This window comes from Sebastes umbrosus, chromosome 2 (genome assembly GCF_015220745.1).
Source record: "Sebastes umbrosus isolate fSebUmb1 chromosome 2, fSebUmb1.pri, whole genome shotgun sequence".
Taxonomy (NCBI): domain Eukaryota; kingdom Metazoa; phylum Chordata; class Actinopteri; order Perciformes; family Sebastidae; genus Sebastes; species Sebastes umbrosus.
Genome location: NC_051270.1, coordinates 40,619,367 through 40,641,966, shown reverse-complemented (window position 1 = coordinate 40,641,966; position 22,600 = coordinate 40,619,367). Strand labels below are relative to the sequence as shown.

The window sequence follows — 22,600 nt, the reverse complement described above, 5'->3', positions numbered from 1 at the left end:
CCAGCAGGACGGTCTGTGCCGTCCGTGAATGGGGTCAGCTCGGACATTTTGGGCCAGAAAGGAACAGAAGAAGAAAGGCAGGACATGGAGAGGCCCTGGACACTGGGGACAGCTGGTCCTTGTCATGGCTGGACCTGCTGACCGGGACTGACATGCTCTAGTTGGGTTGCTAAGGGTGAAGGAAAGTGGTCAATCTTCAACGTGTTGGGTCAGAAGTGACACTAGAGTGATGGACTTGGACATTGTTGCATCATAAACCCAACCAAGGTTTCCAGACAAGGTTCAACACTTCGCCAATAAAAGAAGTCAGATTCATGTGTGTTCATGCTCATTTTCAGGTTCATACTTGTATTTTGGGTTTCTAAGAAAACATAATTATATGCTTTAATGTTTAAAAACACATTCTTTTTCTCATCCTGTCTGTCTGAATATACCTGTATTCACCCTCTGTCTGAATATACCTGAATTCACCCTCTGTCTGAATATAGCTGTATTCACCCTCTGTCTGAATATACCTGTATTCACCCTCTGTCTGAATATACCTGTATTCACCCTCTGTCTGAATATACCTGTATTCACCCTCTGTCTGAATATACCTGTATTCACCCTCTGTCTGAATATACCTGTATTCACCCTCTGTCTGAAACGCCCCTCCTGAAAAAGCCCAGTCTGCTCTGATTGGCTGGAGAGAAAAATATGCTGCACCTTTGCAAAGGTAGATCTCAAGCTGTGGGCGGTATATTCTAATGAGCCTGCATTTGACATACAGTAGGAAGGAGAGCCACATCTAGTGATGGGACGATATACACATGTAACATGTATGTGCACAAGCACTGAAAAAGTGAGCTTTTGGCTGGACTTTTGGGCCATCCCTACACTGTCACTGACTGACTGACTGACTGACTGTCTGACTGGCTGTCTGACTGACTGACTGACTGACTGACTGACTGACTGGCTGTCTGACTGACTGTCTGTCTGTCTGACTGACTGACTGACTGACTGAGTGTCTGTCTGTCTGTCTGACTGACTGTCTGACTGACTGTCTGTCTGACTGACTGACTGACTGACTGACTGACTGACTGACTGAGTGTCTGTCTGTCTGTCTGACTGACTGACTGACTGACTGACTGACTGACTGACTGACTGTCTGTCTGACTGTCTGACTGACTGACTGACTGACTGACTGACTGTCTGTCTGACTGACTGAGTGACTGACTAAGTGACTGACTGAGTGACTGACTAAGTGACGGACTGACTGACTGAGTGTCTGACTGACTGTCTGACTGACTGTCAGACTGACTGACTGACTGTCTGACTGACTGTCTGAGTGTCTGACTGACTGTCTGACTGAGTGTCTGACTGACTGACTGACTGACTGTCTGACTGACTGTCTGAGTGTCTGACTGAGTGAGTGTCTGTCTGTCTGACTGACTGTCTGACTGACTGTCTGAGTGTCTGACTGACTGACTGTCTGACTGACTGTCTGACTGTCTGACTGACTGCCTGAGTGTCTGACTGAGTGAGTGAGTGTCTGTCTGACTGACTGTCTGACTGACTGATTGAGTGACTGACTGACTGACTGAGTGTCTGACTGAGTGTCTGACTGACTGACGAAGTTACACTATTGGTCGGCTGAGTGTTGGAGTTTCCTCATTGGTCGTTGCTCTTTCAAAATGAAAAGGCGGGAACAGTCCTTTATGCAAATGAGCCCGTCCAGTGCAACGCTTCCTTGGACCAAGCTGTGAAACTAGGTGATCTAGTTCTGGCATTGTTAGGCATAGCCTATTTCTCGATTCAAATGTTTCCAGAAGTAGATTTTGGTGGATTGTTTAGACGGAATAACAGAAAGTTTACGAGCAGGCCGCCATGTTGTCTCCTGTTTGAAATGGCGAGCAGAGAACCAGGAACCAATCAGGTGCATTCAACGATGACAGATACGTCACCGCTCTAACGGCCAGTTGAGTGGAGCAGCGTCCACTAGTGTCCTCGCCGGACCTGGATTTAACATTATAGACATGACCACTGACTATATGTGTAACAATTTAGCCACAAATTCACTGACCAACACGGTCCAGACATGTACTCGGTTTGGGCCAAGTCTTTTGCTCATGATATGTCCCCCTTAAAACAGAACCTTCTATATTTACATGTAATGAAGTGGCCAGAAGACGGGATAGATTTAATTTAGGAAAAAAAAGTGCTGCCTGAGTCTTCTTTTTAGGCTCAAGCTGGGAAAAGTTCACATTTTAAGATTAAAAATCACAGCTTCAAAATTTACGACAACCACGATCAAATGGATAACACACCTGGTAGAAGACATCTCTAGTAAATATTCTGACCACAAATTGTCACCATGGCTTTTTTTACTAGATGCACTTTGAGAAACCAGCTTTTAATTATCAGCACAAAATGCACTCGAGGAAGCACTTTTCCTTCCAAACTAAACTCAGAAGAGTCTTAACATGCCCAGAGAATGGCTCACTGACCTAATGACCCATCCTGTGCAGCCTTGGGCCAAAATCCTGGATTCAAACTGCACATTGCCCCTCTTTCCCTGTGCTGGTCTGCTTGAGGAAACATGTTGAAAGAATTTCAGTGTTTATAACTTAACTGCTTAATTATAGCAGTCATTAGAGAATCAAATGGAGAGCAGAGAATGACAGTAGTGGAGTGCCCAAAGGGAAATGGATCACAGACCACCACATAGCCTGTCTCACCCTCTCTGACACTGTCTCAGGCTCTGCCTGCTCCTCTCAGAGCCTCCTGATAACATCAAGGCATTTAGGGGAAATCAGCCGAAGTGGACCTAACGCTCTTTTCATGGATCGTCACACTCATGTGCATGTGCGTGCGCTCCTTTGTGTTAATGCCCGTCTACAGCCGAGGAAAACCATGTAATTCCACACAAGTGTCAACACTTCTCTCTGTGTGTACATGTCTGTGCATGCATGTCAAGGGATGTTTGTTCTGCTCAGCAACTTCAAACGCTTTAACCGGCAGGACCGGTGACCAGAGCGAATACACTGCAGTGTGACCGCTTGCACACAAAAAGACAAGCAGTAAATGCATCAGAGGTAGCGTCGGCTGACACTGTTTAGACACCACAACCCCTCTCATGGTCACAAGACATTAAGCTAAACCTCCTCAGTCAGTCAGCGACCAAATTGCTTGCTTGAAGATGCCCTACTTTCATACAAGTCACTCTCATATGGCAAGACTAAAAGCATGTTTTGGATTTCAAACCCAAGAAGATTTCTCACAGAGAGAGCATTGTGAGAACAGTCTCTCCCTCATTGGTCGGCTCCATTTCATTTACTGACACCTTCATAGACCTTTCATTTGTAAAATCTACACTAGAGCTGCAACAACGAATCTATTAGCTTCTTAAACGTGAATATTTTCTGTTTTCTTTCCTCCTCTATGACAGTAAACTGAATATCTTTGAGTTGTGGACAAAACAAGACATTTGAAACACTGATCAACATTTTTCACCATTTTCTGACATTTTATAAACCAAACAATTAATCAAATAAATGAGAAAATAAAAAGAACAATCAACAATGAAAATAATCGCTAGTTGCAGCCGGGATTTCTTTTTACAAATATATGTTATCATATAAATACTTTAAGTCACCCTGCAGCCTTTGTGATGACAGACACAGTGGATCAAATTACAGAAGAAGAAGAATTTTAAGTTGGAATCAAGAAACATAATCAGCGAGCCAGGGTGCTGAGTGTATCACTTGACCCCCAAAAGATTGCATTCGTTGCACGGTAAGTTGCAATTTCTTGGGCTGCAACTACTGATTACTTTTATTATCAAGAAATGTATTGATCAATTTTTTTTTCTATTAATCGATTATGAAATCAGAAAACAGTGGGAAATGCCTGTCACAAGTTCCCAGAGCCCAAGATGATTTTTCAAATTTCTTGTTTTTCTCCAACCAACAATCCAAAAAAAATAAAAAAGGTGTTTTATTCATAATGATTAAACACAGAGAAAAGCATCAAATCCTAACATTGGAGACCAGCAAATATTTGGCATTATTCTTGATAAATTAACAAAACTGCTGTCAAGTAATTTTCTGTACATCAATTTATTGATTCAGCGACTAATTGTTTCAGGAATTTCCAAACCTGACATTTTATAGAGCAAACAGTTAATCAATGAATAAAATGAAAATTATAATTTGTTGCAGTCCTAATCTACACAGATTATATCAGAGTGGTATAAAATTGGAGGATGCAGGTGTTTGCTTACTCATCACCTTCTGATTTCAGAAGCCTGAACTCTCTCGCTCCCCCCCCTCAGTCATTGTGCTCCAAAAAGTGAGAGGGACAGCCGGCTTTTTTTTCCTCCACATGAATACACTCAAACAGTGACGCTACAGCTCATCAGAAGGCTATTCATTCAGCGAGGGAACCACTCACACACACACACTCACACACTCACGCACACACGCACACACGCACACACACACACACACACACACACACACACACACACACACACACACACACACACACACACACTCTACAGAAGCGTGCACACACACACACACACAACCACAGGTGCTCTCTGGGTCTCTCTGCTCTGTGTCACTCGGTGGACACCCAGACGCTGTCACCTTGTGTTAACGCGGAGCAGGAGAGAAGATTCAGGTCTGTGTACGTACTGTACGGCCGTGCAGTAACGGGACTCCATTCTGGTGTCAGAGCCATTGACACAGAGCACATCTGGCCTCACAGTAGAAGCTGCAGGTGCCTCTCTGACCATCTGAACCTGCAGCAACACCATCTCACAACAAGCATGTACATAGAAGACAATGAGTAGCACATGAGCATACTTTTGAGGCAAAAACTAAACTGAATATCAGACAGACACCATCAGCTTTTTAATGACACCGTGGGAGCAAAAGGAAAATTCTAAATCAGTGTCAGTTTTGATCCAAAGTAGCAAGAATTTCATTAATGATTTGACCAATATCCCTACAACTTCATTACTTCATCTAATTATTCACAGAAACGTTCAAGGAAACTAATAAACGTCCTCTTTCAGAAATAAAAAAATATATACTGCTCTCTGCATCCACACATTTCTAGCTGCAACAATAAGAAAGCAGTAAAACCTGCTACCATACTTTCAAAGTTGCAATGCAAACCTCAAGTGCTACATCTGAAACTACAACCTGCAGTCCTAGCTCGAAGAGATCTGCAAGTGCAAGCTGACAAACCTCATAGGTGCTGCAGACGTCCAGGAGGATCAGAGAAAGAAGGAAAGGACAGGAGGAGATGGACAGGAGAGGAGGGAAGAGTCCCAAACCATGGCCAGACATCCAGAGAGTGCAGGAGGAGGAGGAGGAGGAGGAGTGTGGTGGTATGGCGGGGGGAGGGGCTTGGCAGCATGTCAACAACAAGGCAATAAAGGAGGAGGTAACAAGTGATTCTTCCTGCTGCCAATCATATGGTCTGCTGTCACTAACAACTGTATGCCAGGATGGTACATTCACTTATTTAATGTGAACTGTCTTTTAACTAAGTTGATCGGATTTCTAGATGAGCTTTGGTCCTTTTTGTGGAAACCTTGCTGACTCACTGGTAGTGTTGCACAGTTTACCGATATTAGAAAGGTATCGCGCTACCCTGCCGTTAAAACGCTACGATACCCTATTTTATTAGTACCGATACTTTATGAATGACAGTGTTTTAATACAAGCCGTGAGTTGCGTCGATGTGCGACCATGGGGCCGTGTATGTGTGTGTGTGCAGCGCTCTGCTTTAAGGACACCATTAGGTTTGGGATCAGTGGGAGCAGGCAGTTCTAACTTTGCTGCTAGTGGAGCAAACAGTCAAACAATAAAATGCAGTGATAACCAGAAGGACGGAGTCAACACCAAGTTGAAAGAAGATTAAAGCAGGTGATGAACCGCTCAACAGCTGCACAGTCCCGCTCTGAGCTTGTGTCTGTATCAGCAGAACCCTTCAAAAACAAAGAAAATAACAGCTCAGCTCTAATAACCGATCAAATGTACCGATAAAATTAGAATCACCATCTTTTCTGAATCTGTCTAAGCATCTCCTGTATTCAGCAAACACACAATCCACCAAAGAGAACGTGTTAAAGTTAGGGCTGTCAAAGTTAACTTGATAATTACTCGTTAACAACAAATAACGCACTAACACAATCGATCTTTCAGAGGAGGTACCAGGGTCAATCCATCGGTACCAACCATGTCATACTAGCTGGTCATGAAGGAGGCTAAATAACGTTCCAAAGTTCCACTACATTTTGTCAAGGAAAAACTGTCATGTCCATTTTCAAAGGGGTCCCTTGACCTCTGACCTCTAGATCAGTGAATGTAAATGGGTTCTATGGGTACCCATGAGTCTCCCCTTTACAGACATGCCCACTTTATGATAATCACATGCAGTTTGGGGCAAGTCATAGTCAAGTCAGCACACTGACACACTGACAGCTGTTGTTGCCTGTTGGGCTGCAGTTTGCCATGTTATGATGTGAGCATATTGTTTTATGCTAAATGCAGTACCTGTGAGGGTTTCTGGATCAATATCTGTCATTGTTTTGTGTTGTTCATTGATTTACATTAATAAATATATACATACATTTGCATAAAGCAGCATATTTGTCCACTCCCATGTTGATAAGAGGATTAAATAATTGACAAATCTCCCTTTAAGGTACATTTTGAACAGATAAAAGATGTGTTATTAAGTGGGATTAACTATGGACAATCATGCGATTAATTATAATCAAATATTTGAATTGTCAAACAGCCGAAATTTTTTTGAACAGTTGTTTTTTTCATGAATACTTTGACACAGAAGACAGAATGTAAATATTACATGGCAAAAGCAACATACTTTTTTTTTCGGAACAAGGTTGATTTTTCTGAGCTTTCACACAGCAAATAAAGGCATCGACCAATCATGTTGCGAGGAACGGGTTGAGTTGCGCATATATATATATATATCTATATATATACAGTATATATAACTGTCACATTCTCTCTCTGGGCGGTCAGAATTCCCTGTCTAATGCAGGATAATGAGTTTAGACTGTGAACACTAACAGTCTATATAAAGCCTTGGCCCACTGAGTTGAGCACTGCTCGAACTAAATATACTGCCAAACACTCACAAGTTTGTATTCTGCAGAACTCAAACACTGGGCAGCACAAGTTAAACTGGGTCAGAGTGAATGAAAACTCTCCTGGTTAAATCATCAGGACAAAATATGAACAACAGTGCTAGAAAATATATGGTTCAGTTATTAAAAGTCAAAGGTATGAGCGTCATGGGTATTGTAGTTCAACACCAAACTGACGGGAACATCACCTTTTCTCAGAAACAAAGTTGAAACCAGAAAGAAAGTTAAACAACCACTGCTGTAATGTTTGATTGAATGAATACAAACCACAATTGTCTTACCTAGACGTGCTAATCTGGATGGAAACAATTCCTAATCTTTAGATTAGACCAGATTAAAACTGAAGCAGTTGTTATCAGATAGGGGTGGGAATCAGCAGAAGTCATGATACGATCTTCTTGCGGTTTTAAACATTTTGCGATATGCTGAGTTTTGGGATGAGATCGTGATTTGTTACCCTTTTTCAGCTGCAAATGATGCAGTTTGTCAACATCTGATTCATCTAATAAAATACAGTTTTCACTCTGTTGATCTCACAGTTCTCATTGACATATCTTATCTAAAAAAAAAAAAAAAAAGTGTGGTTAATTTGCAATTAATCGGCGTTAAAATTTGAATTGATTGACAGACAGCCTTATTCAAAATGTTTGGATGCCACCTTTGAGCAAAATCTCAAACAAATTCAAAAAATACAAGCATAAGTGGCCTAAATGGTCCACACCGACAGTAACCTCAACCTGTGACCAATACAGTCTGTGTACAGCAGCCGAATGGAGGTCACGATAACATCTGAACTCCAATAAATCACAACTAGTCACCTCACCTTCTACACCGTGACGATGTGCTCAGAACAGTAGCCGGACACAGATCCAAAGGCAGAACTTGAGATTTTTCCTTCCTTACACTGCAGTCAGAGAGTTCATTTACTTCAGCATCCAACAACTGAATGTCTGTTATACAAACTGAGAGCCAACGCTCTCTCCTTGTGACGTGAAATATAAATGTTCCAAGTTAACTGAATTGACCTGAAACATTTAAAGGAGGAGTTTTCTCTTGAAAGGACACACTTGTTTCAGAGCAGCATCGCATGCTGACGGCTGTGCGTTGTTCTCTGGCATGGTTTTAATACTTTCTCAAACACACAAACTTGTTTTGAACTAACCAGAAGCATCCAGAGGGTTCACCATTCACCTTCAACTTGTCCTAAAACACTGCAATATTCACATTTTTAAAAGCTCTCTCTCACACATACAAACTCACAATCTGTCAAGGCCATCTCAGTGTTATGATGGTGGTATGTGTGTGTGTGTGTGTGTGTGTGTGCGTGTGTGTGCGTGTGTGTGTGTGTGTGTTTGGGTGACATGAGGCCTACCTTTGTTCAGGTGTGAGTTGGCTTTGGTCTTGTCACTGAAGCCCTGGCTGCGTCTGTTCCCAGCAGCACTGACCGAGCCTCTTGGAGGGATGTCACCGCCGGCAGTAGACACCCTCGCTGAGGGGCCGGGAAGTCTGATGGAGGGAGAGAGAAACAACGAACAGAGAAAAAGGAAGGAAGGAAGAAAGAATATATTGGATTTAAAGACTTCATCTCACACACTGAAGGAACACATTGGGTTAATAATGCAGGTCTATAACACATTCTGCTGGGACAAAACCAGCCTACAGCTTCTAAAGTCAAGCAAGTGGGGATTCCTTCATTAGGACTGAGGGTGCAGGGCTCATGCACATTTACTACACTGATCACAGACGCGTCACCAGCAAAACCATTGTTTTCCTGTGGTACGGCGCTCCTCTCTGGCACCGCATCTCACATTTTTGTAGCGGCTTTTAGACAAAAGTTCAAATATTCTCAACTTTCCAGCGCCAGCTGTGGAGTCGCACCGCTCGTCAATGTCACACTTGACCCAGGCAGCCAATCAAATCAAGCAAGAGGCGAACTTCATGAGCCTACTTTACCACTTCATCCCTGTTTTCATGCCGTTAGACCAAGGCCTATGGAAAGGAGGCTGGGTCACGCGTCATCAACGTGTCATATCTTTGGGGGTACAACACATGCGCAGTAAAATCTGGTCTACACTCGCCGAAATTGAGCCAATCGCAACGCACGAGGCAATAGTCTGGAAACAGACATGTTTTTTCTATACTGTCTTTTCTTTTTTCCATACTTATCCTGACCTGGAAATTGACTCAAATCTAATTCCATACTTTTCTATTCTATTCATTACTTTTCCTTAATGAATAGGAACCCTGGATAACACAATGCTAACATCTGCTATGACGTCACATGTTTCAGGCAGAGGCAACTACTAATGAAGAATTCAATTCAATGGCAATAAAAGAAACTCCTCATTTGACATAGTTTTTCTGTTCTGTACTATGCCACAACTGTGTCTTAAGAACAGTGCTACACATATAAAGGTATTCATATTTATGATCTACTTGAAGGCTATGCCTGACAGAAAAGATGGGCATGTTTTATCATCCCACACAAGCATCACTCTGGCTGTTTTCCACGTTGTGGATTTGCAGCTTGTGACCTCAGTCGATGCCCAAGAAAGTCTGATGTACAAAAATTCACAATAAACTTTTGACCTACTTTATTGATTTCCGAGGGGAAGAGTTCTCCTCTTGCCCTCTTGTTCTGCTACAAGAACGAGTCGACCTCAAATCCGTGACTAAACTGAACAATAGATCTTTGCCGACCTTCTTTATATTTTGTGCTACAGGTATATTAGACTCTTACAGTATATCTGGCTCATCTTCAGTCTGAGGCTTGGATTAAAAGATATAGACAGTTTAATAAATGTAAACTCAGCTATTGTTTGCTTTCCCCCCCCCCACACCTCCTCCCTATATACGTCTACTATAATCTAATGGAGAAAGATGAGCTCACGGTGGCGTGGACGTATCTGAGTGGGTTGGACGGTCTCAGGAGAGGTGTGAGCTCAACAGCCTCAGATTACACGTCCTGCTCCTTTATTTCCTCACATGGATTAGACGGGATACACCGGCCTCGGTGACATTTATGACACCTTGATTCCATATTGTGAGTCAATCTGTTGCCTTTGCTGAGGTCTGTGAGCCGAGCTGTAATCTGACCAGGCCGCGGCACACAGACTGCTAATGAAATGCTAATTCACAGGCGGCGACATCATCACCATTATCATCACCATCATCCTGGGACAGTGAGGCGGATGCTGATAAACAGATTACAGCTCTCTCTCTCTCTCTCTCTCTCTCTCTCTCTCAGCTCTCGTATACATTATAGAAACTCTCATTTCCGGTACGCCATTCACTTTGACTGGCCATTATTTATCTGGCCATTGTACAGTAATAGCTTTTACCACATTATTTAGTCGAGAGTAACCTCAGATCATTTGGCTTTCAATTATGGCAGCGACAGTCAGTCTACTGCCTAAACCCCCATTTGGATGTGGCTGTGTATAGAAGAAATATTCTATTTAATGGATATATTAAAAAAAAAAATATTTCAAAATTTGAATATGGACACATAAATATCACATGCACTTAGGAAAGGATTTGAATTTTTAATCAGTTTTGATTTTATTTTAGTTTTGATTTTTCAATTTGGTTTTAGTTTAGTTTAGTTAAGTTACTTTTCAGAGTGTGTTTTCTAGTTTTAGTTTAGTTTCAGTTTTCAGAAAGGTTTAGTTTTAGTTTGTTTTTGTTCGGGCTACGTACAATGTCTAAGAAGTACTATATGTACGTACAAAATACACGGTTGGAGAACTGTGTAGGAATGGCCATAATGTTGAATGTTTAATCTTCTCTTTACTTTAGTGTCCGATGTGAAGCATAGCACCATCTCCAGGAAGGTCAAATCTGTTCCCTTTCTGTGGTTCAATGTTACAAGAGTTGGCGGAAATTCATGCTGTCTCCTTTCTTCAGTAGTGATATATTATAACAGAAAAACTCAAACTGAAATCAAATTTACGTTCATATTTATTTTATTTTAATTATTTTTTGAAAGAGGCTCATCGTTTCACTTTAGTTTTTAGTTTTTCTTAAAGGATATCATTTGTATTTAGTTTCACTTCAATAAAAATAATTTTCTCTGCTTATTTTGGGTTTAGTTTACTATAATCCCCCTGGGGCTTACACACCAAAAACTCATCTCTGAACCAACTTCAAACTTCTAAGTATTTATTTAAAGATGTATTGCAAATGGAAGAGTGAGTAATCATTTCACTGATGCTTTATAAAACATACGTGAAATGCATGCATCACTCTATCACTTGCAGAAAATGTCTGAATAAATACCAAGAAGTTTGAATTTGGTCTACAGCCGTGTTTTCATGTGTCCCCAATACCATTTATGGGCTTCGAAGCTTCTGTGAGAAATATTCAAAGGTATTCAGAGCTAGGCAGTCCAGCGCGGGGCAGCGGGCTGACATGTTCTTCTGTCACTCTCACACCTCTACACACAACAAACAGCCAGATCCATCTGAGAATAACTCATAATAATTCATGCTAAATATGAATAATGAATAATGTTGTGGGATTATTCCTTATTTCATGGGCTACTTTGGGATTCGAAGCAATCGAATACTGATTTAGAGGTCAGCCCTATCATGCATGCTGCAAGCTGTCTGTCTGACCAGCACCTGACTGAATTACACTAATATGCAAGGGATTTCTGATTACTATATTTTCTCAATTCTAGTGCACATAATCTCAGAAATAGAGGTAGATTTACTTATGTCAGGCATTTATTTTGTACAGTTTTGAAAACAAAAAGACAGATTGTTGATTTGCAGTCTGTCTGTGAAAAATGACAAATGAAAGAGGCCTTTCATTTGTAAAGAATGACAACTGAAATAAACCTTTCAGCTCTTTAAAATTCATTATAAGCTACATTTACGGTCACATGCGGAGAGTAAACCTTTAACGGGACCTTTAACGGAGAACATGTTAGAAAAGCCTAGTGTTGTTTGGGTGGAGAGCACCAGGAGAATCTCATCTTTACATCTTGTAGTTACACATGCTGACCAGAAGGTGGGGCCACTGCACTGCTTAGGAGAGGAGCTGGTGTGGGGCAGGTGAAATGCAAACAGAATCTGGCAAGGGCAGCATGCAAAACTACATCCTAAAATCCAATTTCATCCATAATATGAGACTGCATGTTGAAAAAAATGGGCAAATGTGAACGCAGACGGAAGCTAAATCTGAAGAACACATGTTATAGACGCACATTCCAGCCACAGATTCTCTGTGTTAATTATTAATGACACATTATATGGGGGATGTGCCTGTCAAGCAAACCCACACACACACAGTTACTTAAGGGTTATCTAAAGGTCTTTCACAGCCCATTTAGCAGGCTGGCCAAATGAGGCGCGCTGCCAGACAGACAGGGCCGTCCTGGAGCTTTACTTCCTATCTGCTCAACACTACCACTCATGCATATTAGATATAGTGCTTGTATTAGAGATTGCCCTTAATCACAGACAAAGAAACAGCATGAAACTCATTGCAGCACAAAAGAAATGGTATCCTTGATTAGGGGCAATTTCTACCTTCCTATTTCCAGGAAGGGGACGGGATAGGAGAGGTGGTGGAGGAAAGAAAGGCAATAACACAGAAAGGCAGAAGAAGCTGACCTAGAGGTCTTTTTCTGACCAAGGGAAAACTTGAGCAGTTTACTTTGAGAGCCATCCCTAGAGGAGAGGAAGAGAGATGTGAAGAGGACAGAGACAGAGAGGTCAGGTTTACAGTTATAAATGACAGGAGGTGTGAACAGGAAGACAGAGATGACAACATGATGGATTAGAACAGCAGCAACAGCAAGAAAGTGAAGAGACAAACCCAATCACCCAGTTTCAAGGTTACTTATATTTCCAGAGTTTGCATCGAACGCGCCAGTGAGCCTCACCTGGACTGCATCTCGGCCTGTGCTGCTTTCTGGGCTGTGAGGGCGGGAGTCCCATGCGTAGAGTGGCTGAGCTGTGCTGGGGCGCTGCTCTGCTGGCTCAGGGGGGGGTGAGTGCCCTGGGGCTGGGCGCTGGGTGGGAGAGAGGGGTTCTGGGGGTTCTGCCGCTGGGCCTGCTGCTGCTGCTGTTTGTAGCGGGACAAGCTGAAGAAGAGGCCGAGGATGGCTTTCAGATTACCATTCCGAATCTCTGTGGGTCAGGGAGAGGGACAATGTGCAATATTAAAAAAGGAAAAGGCAGTTGAGGCGAAGAAGGAAAAAGCGAGGATGAAAACTTTACAGAAATTTCACTTCAACTGCAAAATGACAGCTGCTGACTGTTCTGTGTGAAGAAACTAAGGGCTGTAGTCCATTTGGCTGCTCCGAATCACAGTTAAATTGATACTTTTGGTTCATTTTCTATTTAGTCTGGTTCTGTTTCACAGTGCACTCATTAAAGCACACCAAATAATAAAATAAGTTGCTGAGGGGCGTGTACAAAGGAGCGCATTTATCTTTTTCATCTCAAGAGCTGCCACTTCTATTAAGGGAATTGCAGACTTTGATATGTGTGATAAGTGTTTCCACTTTGACTCGGCACTGATCTGCTGTGTTCACCGCTCCCTTCTCCTCCAGTTCATCTACAATGACTTTATAAATGTCACTATTTTTGTGGACTTTATTTTTCATATTCTGTTCTCTTTGGCCCAGATGTCAAGCAAACATCAGACTTCTGCAGAAGTCCGAGTCCGTCCTCTCCCACTCATGTTAACCTGTCGTATACCTGTGTCCATCTCAGCAGATGCCCACACAGGCAGCCTGCCTTTTGGTTCGCTTGGAATCTGGAGCGGTTCATTTGGGCAGTTGTGAACGCAGTAACTGTACTCTGGTGCGGACCAAAACAACCGGTCCGCACCAGAGAACGGTTACTGCGTTCACAACTGCCCAAACCAACCACACCAGAGTTGGATTAAAACAGACTACACGTTGGTTTGTGAAAGTGCCCCAAAGCTAGTACCATGCTACAGGATAGCACTAGGACAGTACTACTTTACTGGCTGTTATTTCCTATCCATATTTTGTTGTTATATTATAATAATGACTAATTCATTGATAACCTTTACTTGCTTACCATTATTTAGTGTCACAGGCAGAACATCTCATTTATGCTGATGCACGTTAAGCCGGAAGTGCACTCTAAAACTGACTAGCTTGTGAACAAAAACAATTCAGTGTAATTGCACAGACTTCTATTCATTTGAGTGGAACTGTTTTATTATGGTTTAGAAGAACAGCAAGGAGAAGACATAACCTTGCTTGCTTGCTCGATCATCTGGCGTTGACGTGATTAAGTGAACAGAGTTTGAGTTTCAGCATATACGCGTGTATTTTCTTGCAGAACTGTATCAACAGCAGCCTGAATGGAATTTGCCATCTACTGCTGGCTTTGAGTCTCCAATCTATCGGACTTCCATGGTCTTGGAACTACAAGAGGAAAGTCACAAGAAATGACTTGGAGAACATGTATCTGACCCGAGAACTGACCCACTGTCTTTCTTGCAGTGAGGGGACATTGCTGTTCTGCACAATGAGTTTACACAACACTTTAGTAGCGTTACTATTATTGTTCCTAGTGTGAATACTATGCTGTAAACATTTAAGCCAACATCAATCTTTTTGTGAAGTGGGCTACATATAAACACTGCACTATTCTAAGCTTTCTGGAACATTAGTTCTATATATAGGGTAATCAGCCCCTGCTGAGCCTACATGTTTAATGTGTACTGTCTGGCATTAATGTAGTGTGTCCTGGCAAAAAGAGCTTGCCAATAAAAATGCCTCGATGTATCAAGGTGCTGTTCTTTATCTTTTTTTCCATAGCACGGAGGACACTTGTTTAGTAGTTAGGCCTGGCCTGGCCTGGCCTGGCCTGGCCTGGCCTGGCCTGGTCTTGGGTTTGGGTCTACCTCCCCTGTTCCAGTGAAAGCAGAAGTGCAGGAGTCCAGCTTACCCTCTGAGGACAGACCCTGGATGTTGACTCCTTTGGCTGCCAGGAAACTGAGGCAGGCATCGATGTTCTCAATCTGGAGAGAGACACACAGACAGCTGTGAGACACGGCACCCTGCACATTTACATTCATATTTGCATATTTGCATAATGTTAGGAAGCATGCTGGTCTGTCTTTTGCAAGCTTCTCTTGAGAGCGTAATGGCAAAACTGGAAGTGAACATCTACACGTCTGTCTAGAAAGGAAGCTGGCACCACTAACCTATTACAGTTTTCAGAAAAGAGGTGCTGAACATTAACACCAACATGGATGGAACACAGATCCATACATCCTTCATTATTCATTGATTTGATACTGTTGGACCAGTGAAAAACAGGCTGTTAGAATGGGAAACTAAATCTGTTAATGGTTATTGAATTGTCTTTGGCAGTAAATACTAGTTTCCTGCCTGGAAGCATACATTTGAAATCTTAGAAAGTACACAGGAAATGCATATACTGTATGGCACAACTTAAAAAATGTTTAGTAACTAGTTGCACAGCTTTTTGAGTTAACTACCCAAGTCTAATATTTCACGTTGCCATTTAGTCGACACAATGTGCACACAGAAAATGTGAAGTTGGCAGAACTTTTTTCAAATTCAAAAATGTAAGTTTGCTCAACTAATTTACTTCTCTTGGGTCAAGTTGGCCCAACCTTTCTACAACTTAAAAACATTACGTTCTCAACTCATTACTCCTAGTAACTGTTTTTCTCTGAAAGCAAGTTGGCCTAACATAATACTACACCTCAACAATTAAACACACAAGCATCTCTTTTTAAAAACTTGATTCATCTAAAATTGTTTATAATTAAAGGTAGGGTTTTTTGGTTAAAGGTTAATAAAATACTTGGATTTGATAAGCTGATACTGTTAAAACTCCAACCATCTGATAGCAAGAACACAACAACTACAAGCTAATAAACATTTAACATAACAGACAGCACAAACTATTAAGTACAGTAGTTCAATTTATTAAGTCAACATTAATCAAGTTATTCTTTTAACAGTGTATGTCCGCTAAGACCTCACAATCCTCTAATGTTTGAATAATAATAATATAGGCTGCCCCCACATTAGTTTCTTGGCAAACATACCTGCGTTGGAAAGTGGTAGGAGTGCTTTATATATGGTGACTGACTCTTTCATATTGTGATTTACAAAGCTCAAAACCCACTATTGGCCACATGGTGACATAGTCAAAAACACCATTCAAAGCAAGCAGACTTTCGTCAGCAGAGCAACAAAAACACCTATACGACACAGTTGCTATGACAGCAGCACCCTGGCAACCTGAGCAGACTGCTGAGCTGTCACTGGACTCAGGGAGGATTTGATAGGCATACAGGCTTTGTTTCGAGCCCATGTGACCCATTATACAGCGAGTCACAAAGTAAACCACATAAAACAAGTCATCAAGCAGAGTCACCGCAGATTATGATCGCGCGATCAAAGTTTACCAACTGTTGTTGTCGATGAGCAAACACACCAGGTACAGCACAAAGGATATGAATGTGGCACGGGCTGTTGCTCTGACTGTTAGCTGGCTCTCTAGGCAAGGCAATTAACTGGAGAAGTGACTGTGAAATGGACGTTTAAAAGCATTTTACAGTATGCACAAAGGTTAAAAAGGTGCTAAATCTTTTTAGCATGACATTTATTACCAGTGAGAGTAGGTTTATAACACATTGAGGCCAATCTGCCACAATGTACTTACAACAAACCCGTTTCTGAAAGTACAACAGCTCAACTCTAATCTCAGAGCCGAGGGAGTACAGATATAGAGCAGTGGTACTCCAGGTACTTTCTAAACTAAAAATACATATGAACTGTGTCCTCTGTAAACGAGGCTGGGTGTGGGCTGCAGCCGGGAGGGTCCCGCTCACTAAAGATTAATGACATGATTACACTTAATATGCGCCGACTAAATATAGCTTGACCTACAGCTCCCTCTGTGGTTCTGCTGTTAGGAAGTATCCGGCTGTGAGGTGAGAAACTGAAGTAATATCTCATTTACATCTGCCTCTAATAAACACGTCAACAGCTGATACATACACACAAGACACATACTGATGTTACTAATCCACTGTAGCTACTTTTTTTTAGTGCTACCCACTATCTACAAACACACTTCTATTAGTTACAACCACTGCTACATTTATATTACCTCCATCCACTAGCATATCACATTTAGTTACATACACCACTACCACCATTACTATCAGTTACATCCACTGCTGTATACTACTAGTTATTAGGGGTGTGAAAAGAAATCAATTCACCTATGTATCGCCATTTTTTGAGTCTATGTGGAGGTAGAAGGAAGTTAGCGCTTTTATTGTTGTAGTCAGAGTAAGTGACGTCATATCCCGTTCCGTATCCGTCGACCAAAACAAACTGTAGCGAGCTGAAACGAGGAAGTCCTAAAACGTTGGAGGGTCAGTGTGGATACGACCTGCACCCTCCATGTTAAATCCAGCGTGGTAACACTACACATCCAGTAAAGGATGGAAACACTTTGGGTTTCAACACGTCGACAGGAAAAGCAGAGCTAGACATCACGGCTAAAGCTGCATGCTAACTCTGTCACGGACAGGAAACGTTATCGTATGGCAAGTAACGTGCGGTCCGAGCCGGCAGTCGCTCTCGTCTCCGTGGTCAAACGGGCCGACGCTACAACTGTAAGAGCACCCATATACAGACATTTCTGTTCTCTGCATTGAAACGGCCCCGATGGAGCTGACCATGGATGGATAAAGAGACGGAGCTGACGGGAGAGCTAGAGACCACCTTGGAGAAGTTAGAGGAAAGTAGACACGTGGGATTACATCGCTTTCCAAAATTAAGGTGTTAACAAAGAGAACTGTATATACAAAATACATCTATGGAAAATAAGATTGATGGATATATTCACCAGAAAGTATAAAACATCACATGTCCCTTATAAATTAACAAAGAAAATACCACTAATCTGTGAGGGAAATGTCTTTATTCTTTGATGTTTGGGTTGCTGCCAATGACTGATATAGCAGTATTTGACTTCAAGACATCTCTGACTACATACATACTGAAAATCAAACATTTTTACTGGATTAATTTAGATATTTTCCAAAGTAAAAGTCCCTCACAATACTTAAAATCACAATACATAACGAATTGCCACCCAAATATCGTGATAGTATTGAGTCGGGAGATAGGTGTATCGTCCCAGCCCTAATTACTACTAGTTGCATCTTCTATCATATTACTATTAGTCACACCCACTGCATTACTTTAGTTACATTCACTACCATAAGATAGATAGAGATGGATACACTTTATTCGTCCCAATGGGGAATCTGGTTTGCAGCACAATCACAAGGTATTTCACCAACAACTTCACAGAGGTCACCACTAGACATACTCGTACACATTCCATTCACATACTTCTCACTTTGTAATAAATGAGGTCAAAGTGCACTGGAGATAAGGTGCTAGTGCATTACCTGTTTAAAAAGTTAATGGTTTGTGGGATGAATGGGAACTTGGATGTATTTTTAGTGAAAAGGGAGGGCAATATCGTCGCCATGATGGCAAAAATTCAAATGAGGAGGCAAGGGGTGCCTCTCGTCACCCACAATATTGTTTGCCTTCTTCATCATTCTATCACTGAAGATATATTCCATACTTGGTAGCGTAATCCCTCGCAGTTTGCTGGCCGTTGTTACGGTTTTTCTGTGCCGTATATTACTATTAGCTTCATGGAACATATTACTTTTAGTTAACACTCAATACCATAGTGCTGTAAATGACATCCACCATATTACTATTAGTTACTCCCACAACTGTATATGTGTTACCATATTACTGTCAGTTTCATCCACCATTAGTTACACCCACTACCATAATCTAATTAATTACATCCACTAACACATCACTTTGAGTTACATCCCCTAGCATGTTACTATTACTATAGTTCCGTCCAGACCACTACTATATTTATATCATTTAAACCCACTAGCATATTATTATTAGTTTAATCCAACATATGACTATTAGTTACACTTACAACCATAATGACACTACGTACACCCACTACCATATTATTAGCAACATCTACTACTCAACTGCCATAACTTCTATCCACTGCCACAAAATGAATACTAACATGCTTTACCATATCAATATTAGTTGTACATATGCTACTAACCAGATTATCACTTGCTTCCACCATCTGAACACTAATGTCTGTATTACTGCCAGAGTTATTAACACCCAAAACCAGATTATTACCTGGTCCATCCACTAACAGCCTACTATATTTACATATTACATCATCTCTGGTATTACAACCTTCACTACTGCCCCACATTGTTACGCTACTTGATGATTACTAGTTATTCTACTCCTGGTTTAAACTCCCTATCTATCTGAGCCATGTTAGTGTGTGAAGAGGCTGGCGGATTGAGTTGAAACAGCAGTGCTGCCCCTGCTGTCATTTCCATGACCTCTGACCCCAGAAACAGCTGTTAGACGGGCTGACATATGCTGCGCGTCGAGGTGACGCAGCAGAAAACATAGGAACAGTAAGAATGCCGACTATTGCCCTCTCTCTGAATACTACAGACTCTTTAAAAATAAACCTCTCTATCCCCACCGACATACCCAGAGACCTTCTAGAATACCCCGGGACTAAAACTCCATTTGAGTGACTGAACCACTCCTCCACTGCCCCAAATTCCCTGGTATAGTTGGAGTTTAAATAGCAGCAGCCTGCAGAAAATATGCTTCATTAAGATTCCCCATCACAAATGCCAGTCCCGTCCTGCTGAGATGCTCCCAAGCCACGCCTCTCAGGGGTGCTGAAGCATCTTGCTATTTCAAAATCTGAAGGGACCAGAGCTCGGAGAAGCCAGAGGAACAATATTCAACTCAACAATCTGCTACATAGTCTGAGATCTGACTGTGTTGTATATAGGAAGACCAATCACTTTATCTAGACGCTGTCCCGTAACAAATCCTCCCTTGTGTATTCTTTTATTGTTGTATAGCACTATATAAGTTACTGTATTTATAAAACATAGTCTAGTCTGGCCTAGATGTTTAAAACGCTGTACAAGTAATTGCAACATCTCCAGGTCGAATCCAGCTGGAGACCTTTGTGGTATGTAGGGCTACAACTAACAATTATTTTCATTGTCGATTATTTTCTGGATTAATCGATTTGTTGTTTGGTATATAAAATGTCAGAAAATGGTCGATCAGCCCATCAAAGCCCAAGATGACGTCCACAACTCAAAGATATTCAGTTTACTGTCATAGAGGAGTAAAGAAACCAGAAAATATTCACATTTAACAAGCTGGAATCAGAGAATTTACACTTTTTCTTAAAAAATGACTCAAACCGATTATCAAAATAGTTTGCGATTAATTTAGTAGTTGACAACTAATCAATGAATCATTGCAGCTCTAGTGGTGTGTCATCCCTCCTCTCTCTCACCTCTCTGCTGTCAAAACCACAAGTTTTTCTCTTTTTATTCCATACCTGATGAATAGAACATGAATTAATGACTATTTAGAAAAATTGGCTTCATGTTCTACAAAGTGATTATCAGGTAAAAATAACAACAATTTACAACTTCTCAAATTCAAAAATGTTCTTGCTTTCTCTTACTTAATGTTACTTTAAATATAATACTGTACATTTTGATTGTTGAACTGTTGCTCAAACTAAATATGCTGATGTAAGTTTTGGTTCTCGTAATTAGGGATGCTAATTTTGAAAAAAAATTTAAACCGATAACCGACCGTTGTTAACCAATTATTAACCGTAAACTGACAGCGGTGCGCCAGCTGCAGTGTATGAGCACAACAGACAAACTGAGTCCTCAGTTCACCCATCAGGAGAGTTACTGTGGCAGCCACCGTGCTGCGTGTAGTGTCGCGGACATGCAGCCACTTTCCCAGTAAAAGTCTCCACCGCACATTTAGTTTAGTTTAGCAGGTTGTCAGCTGTGTGTCTGCCCAGCATAACGACACTCTGTCTGCCTGGCGTAACGATAGCTAGTGTCCAACAAACCGTGTGTGTGTTTGTGCTACATCAGCAGCTCTAGCGTTGCTGGTGGCTTCGTGCTCGCCGCCGCCACACACACACGGTCCTGTCAGCACGACGTAACTTTAGCAAGTTTCCGACAGACCGTATGTGTGTGTGGTGGCGGTGAGTGTGAGGTTGTTGGTGACGTTCTAGCTGTGAACGTAGCTGTAGCAGTGTGTGTACAGTTTATTTGTCTGTGAATAAATGCTACAAGGTTACAACTCCTCCGCTCAAGCCATGGATGTATTAAGAGAACTGGATCCAGCTTTGGGGCGGGGCCCGGTTCATTCCTATGAGAGTTGCCTCAGTGGCGCATGATGCCAAAATGGCTCGACTTCCATCTGGAAAAGTACCCGGATCTTTTGGCGATCTTCCGCATCCATTTGGCCCATGGAACATGCGCAGAGTAGCGTCCGCTAGGTCACATAATTCGGGCACGGGGTCCCAACGTCACGCCATCGTCACGGCTTGCGCTGTCATCTGGGTCTCACTCACATGAACGGAGGAAGGGAAATAACTCAGATTCAGCTATTAGTGCGCTTTACAACTTTTAAGACCTAATGATTTAAATAGGACTATTAGAGTGTTCATACTGGGGAGTTGATTCACCTCAAAATAAATGATTCTCTGAGTTACATACCTCTCTTCCCAGTGGAAGTCTATGGGAAAAAGTATTTTTGGGCCCAATTGCATCACGTGACAGACACGGAAGTTGTAGTACCCGCCGTTTGGCCACTACGAAAGTTGGGATCAACGTCCGGCGCTCTTCCTGGGGGCATGGCTCACGCGAGCTCAAGCACGGGAGCCAATATCCTGTATCTTGCAACAGCGGCCCAGACTCTCTTAAGGTGGGCTGTCAAGGTGGACCAGCTTTTCCCCTCTGAGTTTTGCTCTGCTTTTTAATACGTTTTAAATAGTTCTTTTAACCGTTTAACCGATAGCATTAATTGGTCAAATGTTTGATGTCGGTTAACGTTCATTATTAACATCCCTACTCATAACATCTGATGGGCCTTTGTCATTATTTATGACATTTTTTAGATTTATGATTTATTGATCTTAAGCAATTAATACAAGAACAATTATCAATTACTAATACATAAATCAACAATGAAAACTATTGCTAGTTGCAGGCTTACTGAAGATGGGTTTACTTGACATCACATTTAACCAGCAGAATAACAAAGTTGTACCTCCACACAATTAACCCAGAAATACAATGTGCACCACTCAGCTGTCCTCTGCAAGTAAAAGTGAAATGACAAAGTTTACAAAATGCTTAGAAAATATACACCAAACATGCACACACACACACACACACACACATAACACGCACACACGCGCGCACACACGCACGCACGCACAATCAAGAAAATACTCGTAT

The 22,600-nt window shown here is 41.7% G+C and overlaps 1 protein-coding gene across 1 annotated transcript in view; it reads right to left on the bottom strand.

Moving 5' to 3' along the window:
• The window catches only part of nav2a (neuron navigator 2a), a 412,350-nt gene that overhangs the window by 105,662 nt on the left and 284,088 nt on the right, over positions 1–22,600 (bottom strand). The window contains 4 exon segments of the mRNA XM_037796117.1: positions 8,541–8,674; positions 12,787–12,843; positions 13,059–13,305; positions 15,106–15,178. Of these exon segments, the coding sequence (XP_037652045.1) occupies positions 8,541–8,674; positions 12,787–12,843; positions 13,059–13,305; positions 15,106–15,178 (511 nt within the window).